This window comes from Corticium candelabrum, chromosome 12 (genome assembly GCF_963422355.1).
Source record: "Corticium candelabrum chromosome 12, ooCorCand1.1, whole genome shotgun sequence".
In the NCBI taxonomy this organism is placed as follows: domain Eukaryota; kingdom Metazoa; phylum Porifera; class Homoscleromorpha; order Homosclerophorida; family Plakinidae; genus Corticium; species Corticium candelabrum.
Genome location: NC_085096.1, coordinates 945,001 through 955,000, shown reverse-complemented (window position 1 = coordinate 955,000; position 10,000 = coordinate 945,001). Strand labels below are relative to the sequence as shown.

The 10,000-nt window shown below is 44.1% G+C and overlaps 4 protein-coding genes across 4 annotated transcripts in view; 1 reads left to right on the top strand and 3 right to left on the bottom strand.

The window, feature by feature from the left end:
* Window positions 1–3,095, bottom strand: part of LOC134187744 (centrosomal protein POC5-like) — a 10,364-nt gene extending 7,269 nt beyond the window's left edge. The window contains exons 1-3 of the mRNA XM_062655895.1: window positions 2,822–3,095; window positions 1,966–2,258; window positions 1,068–1,138 (exon numbers count right to left, since the gene is read on the bottom strand). Of these exons, the coding sequence (XP_062511879.1) occupies window positions 1,068–1,138; window positions 1,966–2,258; window positions 2,822–3,083 (626 nt within the window). The 5' untranslated portion in view covers window positions 3,084–3,095. The remainder of the gene's footprint in view (window positions 1–1,067; window positions 1,139–1,965; window positions 2,259–2,821) is intronic.
* Window positions 3,096–3,926: 831 nt separating this feature from the next.
* Window positions 3,927–5,815, bottom strand: LOC134187746 (NADH dehydrogenase [ubiquinone] 1 alpha subcomplex subunit 12-like). Its single transcript, XM_062655897.1, has 4 exons — window positions 5,255–5,815; window positions 5,087–5,175; window positions 4,267–4,333; window positions 3,927–4,212 (listed from the first exon to the last, which is right to left on the bottom strand). Exons 1-4 carry the CDS (start codon window positions 5,350–5,352, stop codon window positions 4,041–4,043), a joined length of 426 nt encoding a protein of 141 aa, XP_062511881.1. The 5' UTR covers window positions 5,353–5,815; the 3' UTR covers window positions 3,927–4,040.
* A 143-nt stretch (window positions 5,816–5,958) lies between these two features.
* Window positions 5,959–7,188, top strand: LOC134187745 (uncharacterized). The gene is made up of 3 exons (XM_062655896.1): window positions 5,959–6,064; window positions 6,135–6,539; window positions 6,822–7,188. Exons 1-3 carry the CDS (start codon window positions 6,022–6,024, stop codon window positions 7,037–7,039), a joined length of 666 nt encoding a protein of 221 aa, XP_062511880.1. The 5' UTR covers window positions 5,959–6,021; the 3' UTR covers window positions 7,040–7,188.
* A 620-nt stretch (window positions 7,189–7,808) lies between these two features.
* Window positions 7,809–10,000, bottom strand: part of LOC134188277 (uncharacterized) — a 15,042-nt gene continuing 12,850 nt past the window's right edge. The window contains exons 18-21 of the mRNA XM_062656474.1: window positions 9,213–9,650; window positions 8,422–8,625; window positions 8,258–8,367; window positions 7,809–8,194 (exon numbers count right to left, since the gene is read on the bottom strand). Coding sequence (XP_062512458.1) covers window positions 8,066–8,194; window positions 8,258–8,367; window positions 8,422–8,625; window positions 9,213–9,650 — 881 coding nt within the window. The 3' untranslated portion in view covers window positions 7,809–8,065. The remainder of the gene's footprint in view (window positions 8,195–8,257; window positions 8,368–8,421; window positions 8,626–9,212; window positions 9,651–10,000) is intronic.

Below are 10,000 nucleotides of genomic sequence, written 5' to 3'. Positions count from 1 at the left end.
ACAAATAAATAATTTATTAAACAAATAAATAAATAAATAATTTAAAGATAACTAAATAATTAATGAATTATACAAATATAATAAACAATTTAAAAATTAATAAATTAAACAAATAAACAAATAATTAATTAAACAAATAAATATATATATTAATTAAACAATAAATATATAATTAATTAAACAATAAATATATAATTAATTAAACAAATAAATATATAATATGAACCAAACACATTGCAATATTAATTAAAGGAACATTTCGGCCACATGTGCTAGTAAATTGCGCCCAGCATACACCTTTGATTGTTGGTTACCAACAATCAAATTGAGACATTTGACGCATTTGCAGAACGAGATATGCTTACGTACGCTTTTAACTGATTAAATGATAAATTCTATCGGATGCGTTTGTCGCTCTTTCGATCGGGGCTCAAACTTCTCGAATATCTACCGTAGATCGCAGTTTGCAACGTGCTGTTTCGTTCAGTAGCTGAAACACTTATGCACAACTTAAGCCTGGTTCACAATATTGACGCCGACGTCAACATCAAAGGATGCCAGAGGCGGTTTCTTTGAAGTTTGACGCTCAACTGAGCGTCGGCGTCATATTGTGAACCAGGCTATACTCATACTTATCAAGCGGGCAACGCTTTTCTAACATGTAAGTAACATGACGTGACATCGACAGCAGTCGGTGAAGCGCAGTGGACGCCGAAACATATCCAAACAGCGAAACAGATCCGGACGCCACTACCGCTCGCCTCTTTATCCTTTTAGTTGTGTTCATGTGTGACAGACCATGTATGAACAGCTGTTTTTACAACACATCAAAGGGGGCCCTGTCGTAAAAACTGGACTCAACTGTAACTTCGCTTTGCAGTTCTTGTCACTTCCATCAGCGCATACAGTCATTGCATTTTGCTGCAAATGTACGTTAGCGCGCGTCTCTGAAATGTTGCATTAACGCGAATCTCCGAAATGTCTCTTTAATTAAACAAACAACAAACAAATAAATATAGTAACAACTGAACAACAGCCAAGTGTTCTATTGAGCAAGAATTCGTTACCTTTCCTGTTCATTCTCAATGTCTTGTCGATGCCTTTCCAGTAATTTAATTCTAGTTTGCCCAAACTCTGCCTACAACATACATACATCAACATCAGATCACACACACACACACACACACACACACACACACACACACACACACACACACACACACACACACACACACACACACACACACACACACACACACACACACACACACACACACACACAAATGGACAGATGTCAAGCCCTCCACGTCATTCATGAATGACGTCAACCTAAGGTCAGTTGCGGAGATAGCTCCCCTGCCTCTAGAGACAGGGCCTCCATGCGCTACATGGAGGCGTAGAGCCAGCACTACAATCCACCTAGAGATTGGCCAGAGTCATCCAGGGGTACTGACTATGGCGCAGCTTTGGGACTGGACACCAAGGCCCACACGTACCCGTCTGCTGCATGATGTCAGGGCCAAGACAGCGGTCATGTCCACCCCAGTCAATGACCAGGTACTCATTTATACTCCTGAGTCGAGAGAAGCAATTGTGTGTGAGTTTCTTGCTTAAGGAAATTATGCCATAGCTCACCATCACTGTGACTTGAACCTGCAACACTGCAAGGTCCCGGATGTTTTCATTCTCCAATGCACTCTCTAACCAATTGAGCTACTGTACAGCACGACACACACACACACACACACACACACACACACACACACACACACACACACACACACACACACACACACACACACACACACAACAAGCACACAAAAACAAAAACAAAGAAACAAAACAACAAACAAATATACAAACCAACAAAGACACAAAAACAAACAAACAAGCACACAAACAAACATACAAACAAACACACATCCAAGCACACAACAAGTATTGTTGTCACCTCACTTGACCTACCAGAATGTTCCGCTTCAAGTCAAGTGTCCACGAATCCAACTGAAGTTCAAGCCTCATCATGTCCGGATCATCCGCCCGTTTCCTTTCGTCTTCATTGTCATCTGTAATCGAGCCTGGTGGGCTGTCATCAACAACTAATGGAGGAACTCTGAGTTGAGTGCCACTATGGGGTGTTCCTGATAATGGAAATGTGACTTCCTGTCGTCTTTCATGTTGTTCGTGTTCTGGACGTGGGAGAGCTATGTGAGAGCCTGAGTCTTCGTTGGAACTGTTATCTGCATGTGATGATTCATCTGAAGTATGAGAAGTCGGAGATGTTAGTCTAATGTATGAGATGCATTCGCTAGTGCAATAGTGGGTTGTAGTGAGATGCATCCCTCTAATACAATAGTCTAGTGTATTGTGAGATGCATCCCTCCAATACAATAGTCTAGTGTATTATGAGATGCATCCCTCCAATACTATTGTCTAATGTATTGTGAGATGCATCCCTCCAATACAAAAGTCTCATGTAGTGTGAGATGCATCCCTCCAATACAATAGTCTAGTGTATTATGAGATGCATCCCTCCAATACTATTGTCTAATGTATTGTGAGATGCATCCCTCCAATACAAAAGTCTCATGTAGTGTGAGATGCATCCCTCCAATACAATAGTCTAGTGTATTATGAGATGCATCCCTCCAATACTATTGTCTAATGTATTGTGAGATGCATCCCTCCAATACAATAGTCTAGTGCATTGTAAGATGCATCCCTCCAATACAATAGTTTATTGTATTATGAGATGCATCCCTCCAATACAAATAAGACCGCGCGAACATAAATACCCGCCCACATGCATACTTCCACCGACCGTTTACGTCCAACGACTTCATTGACTCTTCCGAACGTTTCTCCGCCAATACATCCGTCTCCTTCGCCATCACGTCGACTTGCTCTAGAGGTGAACGTCTCATCTTGTCTGTGTGAGGTGGAAACGAGCGCGGATCGAATTGCGGCGTAACGACAGCGTAGCGTAACAGCTCGTCATATTGCTCTTGTAAACGACTAGACACTGACGATCCAGGAGAATGTGATTCCTCTTCAGGAGAAGACGTTACCTCGACGGACGACATCGCTGTTTGAAATGTACAGTCCCGGATGTTTACTGTTAAGACCCGTATATTTCAATATCTGCATTTTTATATCTCTAGTTAATACAGTTTGCTGGCATAAATTTTAAACAATTTTTTATGAAAATGACGAGAAGTATAGGGGTTGTATATAACAACAGAAACAAGTTTGACATAAACAGCAATAACGTTATCCGGGGCTTTCCAGCACACATGGAGACGCACAATAGTATGAAGAGTGGGTTGCAAAACCTCGATGATGTCATTGCTGCTATGTCAAACTTGTTTCTATTATTTGTATATAATTCCTAAATTTTTCTTCGTTTTATAGAAATAATTTAAATTGTAGTTTTAATTAATAACTAACTAATTTTTATTCAAGTGCAGAGCACTAAGTATTGCAGATCTAAGAATATTTGATTTATGTAGAATAGTATAATCTAGACAAGTATCTCACAAGATCACACAACTGCTACGTGTACACCCTACTAGTAGACTTACACATGCATGCCCAGTAGGTTGCTATACCACGTGTGCATATATTTCACGCGGTTACGCTATTAACACGTGTGAAACCACATGGTCCTAAGCACAAAGCCAACAACACGTGTGAAACCACATAGTCCTATGCACAGGTCAACAACACGTGTGAAACCACATGGTGCTGGCAACAACACGTGTAAAACCACATGGTCCTAAGCACAAGCCAACAACACGTGTAAAACCACATGGTGCTGGCAACAACACGTGTAAAACCGCATGGTACATGCACTCGTGACAACCAGCGCACGTGGTGTAGGAACTTAGGGCAAAGGAGGACTCTGTAGCTTCACCGATTGCACACAATAGGATGCACATAAAACATTCACAACTAGATGACTATCACAACCGGCTACATTAATATTAACTAATGTACACTTTCTGAACAACCCCGACGTTCAAACCGCAGAGTCAAACAAATCAGTCCTTCACTTCAGGATTCCACAATTCAATCTTCGCTCTAGTTGTACTATATGGAACATACTGCCTGTTAGTGCCAGTAAAGTTTTCCTCGTGGTCTTGCAAAAATTTACGATGAACTGGTGGGACTCTAGTGGGAGGATCGTCAGTCATTGAGTGCAGCCAGCGATGCCTGAGATGACAAATTCATTTAGTTCATGATCAAAGGCAGAGTAAAGAGGCCAACCATTCTCCGGGTACTTGGCTTGCATCGAATCCCTTCCACTTGCCGTAGTCGACCCAGCGATGTCGAGCTGTGGTACATGTCAAGATCAACAATCAAGTAAACATAATAAGCACAAATAAAAATAGTAAATTAATTAATAAAATATTCTAAACAATTAAATAAATAAATAAAATTTTCTATTGATGTTAGGTCGTTCAAGAAATGTTTACAGACAGACACATAAACAGACAGACAGACAAAGAGACAGACAAACAGAAAGACAGACAGATGGACAGACGACAGACAGCCAGACAGACACACACACAAACGGATGGACAGATGACAGACAAACAGACAGACAGACAGACAGAGAGACAGGCAAACACAGACACAGACAGACGGACGGACAGATGACAGACAGACAGACAGACCTACAGACAGACCTACAGACAGACAAACCGACAGACAGACAGACAGACAGACGTACAGACAGACGGACACACAGACACAGACACAGACACAGACACAGACACACACTCACACACACACACACACACACACACACACACACACAGTCACACACACACACACACACACACACACACACACACACACACACACACACACACACACAGTCACACACACACACACACACACACACACACACACACACACACACACACACACACACACACACACACACACACACACACACACACACACACACACACACACACACACACACACACACAAACAAACACAGACAGATAGACAGACAGACAAACACACACACAAAACCAAAACACCTCAAAAAACTATCACACATTCTCAAACGTCTTACACCAGATGTAATTGTTGTTTTCGTAATACTTATTGCCGAACTTGTCTGCACCAACCAGAGTCCCGGTCCGAATTTCGGCGGGACCGTCTCTATGTGCACACACACACACACACACAATAGCAAACTTGATCCCAATAGGGAGCCCCAAGTACTTCATTCTGTACTAACCGACTTAGTCTCTTGATTACTGTCCAAACACCGCCAGCGTCCTGAATAACGCGAATCCAGTGGCCTAATCCAAGAAGAGGTCGTTTCAAGTTGGCCATGACATCACAATCAATCCGGGTTATCACATCCGGGCTTGCAGTTTTAAAAAAACGTAATTTTTTACAGGAATCTGTATGTATGATGTCACTAATGAAAACCGCAATTGCAAAAACATTAGGCGCTAGCACTAATTAACGCATAACACCAGATGTCTAGATTTGCTATGACGTCACATGTTGGGCACACCAAGCACGTGAATGAGACTATCTCACTAGTACAGCACAGTCTTGACATCTGTTGCATTGTACTGATACACACCGCAAGAAAAAACAACTTTTAGTAAAGCGCCAAATCAAATACAGTGACATTCGACTCCCAGACTCGTGACCACACTCGGGCTTTCGTCGTTCCCGGATGTCACGAGCCCAGCACTGGATTGTCTTCAGTCTGACGCATTCATGCAAGGACAATGTCGGTAACAGTTCGAGTTCGACCGCTACGCATCTGTCTCCGTCACCAGTACTAGAACGGTCGTCCAATCGCGGTTCATCTGACTCTGACACTGAATCCTCGAGTGACGTCAAATGACGTCAATTGACGTCACAACCGTGGATCGTCTGGCCATCTTACTGTCGCATGACGTTAGTTGACGTCATAATGCAAGCCACCTACAAAAGAAGTGTACCGCACAGCCGTAACCTTCACATTTCGCCACGATTTCGCCCACAATGAACGTCATCGCTATCCTGCTGAGCCTGCTCACCACTCTAGGTATTCTAGACAATTTTGCTACTAGTAGTAAAGTGCCGGTGTATGGTAATCCATTCATTTCCTTCTCTAGCTAGATCGACAGGCAGTAAACAGACTGTGAATGCAAACGCACAAGCAGTCATTCTCGACAACAGAGACTATAGCGTAACATGTGCTAGTGATGATTCCCGCGTCACTTTGCTGTGGAAGAGAGAACTGCCGAGAATACTGAACGGCGGCGTTCATGTAGCCGGCTGTACGGACGTACAATCTCTCAAATCGGGGCAGGTGTGCGTGGAGAAAGGAAAAGGAGAGGCAACGTTGAGGTTTGGCGCGATAACTTTCGACTCTGCTGGAGTTTTCGTCTGCTGTCGGAAAGATGGGAAGGATGTTGACGTCATAAGAACTATCAACGTCACAGTGTCGGCCCCGCCTACACGTACAGCCTCAGGCCTATCAAATGTCCAAGCGACCGCACACCACTTGCTTTCAAAAGGTAGCGAAATACAGTCAATTGAGTTAGATGTTTAGTACATCATTTGCATGTCTTGTTGCAGTATTAGTTACCATCCCAAACCTAGCGTAGCCAGACCTTTTCGCGGCGTCTTACTTCTGGGAAGTATGACCCGGAGGTATGACCCGGAAGTAAGACGCGGCGGAAGGGGTCTGGCTACGCGAGATTCAGCAGATAGACAGCAAAACCGGCAATTAGACCCTTAATGTCATACAACCTCGTCTATGAATGTTATTGTCTAAATAGCGACCATATCTATTGTAGAAGACGGTCAGATGGTCGTTGACGAGAAAGCTGGTCGCACACCCGGGAGCCACACCCACACAGAAGGCGACGAAGTGCTGCAGATCGGACTGGTTGCGGTTCTCCTTTGTCTGTCACTAGTCACGACGCTTTTCTGGATTTCCATGATTATCTTGTTTTGTTGCTGTAAAAATCGGCACGTTTCCGACAGCTCGCTCCACGCTGTGGTCGCAGTGTGAATGCATTGTGGCAGTCGAAAACGACACAATTAGGTACTACAGTTCAGTAACTGAAATAGATAGTGTTGGCCGAGCTAGCGTACATTTTTTCGTATTTTTAAATGAATTATCTATTTATGACCAATAAATGTTAGTTGTTGTCCGTGAAATATTAATTTTTAAAAATAAAAAAGGACACGTAATAATGAGTAGACGAGCACGTGTTTGTGTTGGTTACCCGGATGTACTGCAACCTATGGTGTCTGCAACGGTAGTATTACGTACTGTACTCCAGGGACTACAACACATCCGGGACTGCAGTTTAACCGAGACTGTGGAATGGACCGCATCCGGGACTGCAATCAACACTGTGTCTGAATGAAAGCACATCCGCGACTGCAATCACCTTGGTACCGCATCCGGGACCGCAATCAACATTTGTTTGGTAGTGAGGATGGTACCATATCCGGGAACACAATCGACATTGTGTTTGGTAGTGGGGATAAGATCGCATCCGGGACCGCAATCAACACTGTTTAGTGGAGATGGCACCGCATCCGGGACTGTAATCAACATTGTGTTTGGTAGTGGAAATGGTACCGCATCCAGGACCGCAATCGACACTGTTTAGTGGGAATGGTACCGCATCCGGGACTGCAATAAACATTGTGTTTGGTAGTGGGGATGGTACCGCATCCGGAACTGCAATCAACACTGCGCCTGGTAGTGGGACATCCGCGAACGCAAACTTGCGAAAGGGGCGTGGCTAGCGAGACCAGTTGCGACAAAGTTTAACCACAGCCGTTTGCAACGTTGATGGTAATATCAGAAATCATTCAAAACCACGTGCCTCTTTGTGATAAAGATCCGCCGTTGCCAGTACCTCAATTACGTAACCTGACGGAAGTATGTATGCATGCATGCTATATGCTACACTCTTTAAATATGTCACCCCTCACACTCCCAACCTTACAAAGAGTAGCTCGCACGACAAGTTTAGAAAACCGACTGGTGAGAAGACCATACACTAGCACACGAGTCGAGCATCTAGATCTTCCATTTCGCCTTCAACTTGTTGACATGCTGAAGGGCTTTCAGTGTCGGTCCCATTTTCACCCCCATGAACTGCACAAGAGCGTCTCGATCCAATAACATCAGAGCACTGCCGTCAATTTCCTAGACATACAAGCAAAAACAAATTTCCAAAAAATCGAATGTTTGTGTGATGTGTTAGCGCACGTTCTTCTCGAACAGTGGCGCCAAATCTCGACAGTCGGGCGTTGACTGAAAGTAGGAAACCACGTCGCTCACCGACCATTGTTCGGGGTTAGTCGTTTCCGCGCGTGATTCTGCGCAAGCGCAACATCACATCTCTCTACAATCGACAAACAGTAATTTTTTACCGGGTACTTTTGCTTGCTCTTTGGCGTGTGCTTTGTTCGTTGAGGCCACTTCGGCTGCTGTCAGAGGCGAAGCGGGAGAGGTAGGGAATGATGATGATGATGGTGGTGGTGGTGATGGAGCTGGTGGCGATTTTGTGGGCTTTTCCGAGGTGATTTGAGAAGATGGGCTTGTCACTTGTTTATGGAGCTCCTCCGTCTTAGATGCTAGCATAACAAACGAAGGATAAATAAGTACATGCAGACCATGTATGACTGCATATCAAGCGTCTACACATAAAACCACCACATGCACATGCAACAGTCAAACTCCAACGAAAAACACTTGATCGGAAAGTGTAAAAATTAAATCCAACCCTAACGCTGACCCTAACCCTAACCATAGGCCACAAGAATAAATCACATGTTTGTCAAGAGTTGGATGCTGAAATGTCCACGCATGCGCAAATTTTGGTTATTAATATCAAATTTTGATGACAGGCATGCACCCATTTACTACAACCAGCATTCTTCAAAGTCGTATGGGAACAAACTCGTTAGAGTTCGAGTACGCCCAAGAAAGACCAGCCATTGACCGATTGGGTTGTTACAATGCATCTATATCTATCTATCTATCTATCTAAAACTTTAAGATCTCACAAGTCCAACATTTTCCAGCAAACGTTTTTTGCTTGTCACAAAAACTTTCCGCAAACGATAGCGATAAAGCCAACAATCAAAACAGTAAACAAAAACGAAAACAAACAACAACGAAATCTCATCATGCATGCACAACCACTACAACCACACATTACCTATTTTGGTAATTCCTTTTGTTTTCTCCACTCTTTTAACCACCAGATTTCCGATCCTCACAAACTTCGGGCTGCAACGAATATTGATGAGGAACGACTCCACATACCGCCGCAGGACGTCCACGGAGGCGCAGCTACGAATCTTCCGTCTCAACAAGTCACCGCCCGACGTCTGACACGTGACCTCCGCCTGACAACTTCCGCCCGGAATTAGCCAGAAGACCTGCTCCGGTCTCATCGCGCAGTCAACAATCATTTGTATGACACGCTTGTGTAGAAGGTCGACGGTCGCCGCCGACGTTCGTTCCGGCAGTCTCTCTACCTTCTTGACGTCGAGCATGGGACCCGTGTTGATGGAAATGTCGAAGACGGCATGATACCAACTCGGACGTTCAGAACCGGAATCTGCAGGTTCCAACCCGCCCGCAACAGCCGTGCCTAAAACATACATACATACATACACACACACACACACACACACACACACACACACACACACACACACACACACACACACACACACACACACACACACACACACACACACACACACACACACACACACACACACACACACACACACACACACACACACACACACACACACACACACACACACACACACACACACACATACAAGAACACTCGGTGAAATAGCTGAGAATCCCACTTCCGGGCTACAGTAAGACCCCATCTCCTCCTTATGTGATCTCTTTACAACATGGGGTTCGCCAGAAGTTCTTATATCTTAGTACGGAGACATGAAAGACACAACTTTTAGAACTTTT

Bases quoted from the DNA above. Each gene is read 5' to 3' on its own strand.
- LOC134187746 (XM_062655897.1), bottom strand. From the start codon at position 5,352: ATGGCCAACTTGAAACGACCTCTTCTTGGATTAGGCCACTGGATTCGC. The intron at 5,176-5,254 runs GTTAGTACAGAA...GTGTGCACATAG, and splicing joins GTAATCAAGAGACTAAGTCG to AGACGGTCCCGCCGAAATTC. The intron at 4,213-4,266 runs GTTGGCCTCTTT...TTGTCATCTCAG, and splicing joins AGCCAAGTACCCGGAGAATG to GCATCGCTGGCTGCACTCAA.
- LOC134187745 (XM_062655896.1), top strand. From the start codon at position 6,022: ATGAACGTCATCGCTATCCTGCTGAGCCTGCTCACCACTCTAG. The intron at 6,065-6,134 runs GTATTCTAGACA...TTCCTTCTCTAG, and splicing joins GAGCCTGCTCACCACTCTAG to CTAGATCGACAGGCAGTAAA. The intron at 6,540-6,821 runs GTAGCGAAATAC...TATCTATTGTAG, and splicing joins ACACCACTTGCTTTCAAAAG to AAGACGGTCAGATGGTCGTT.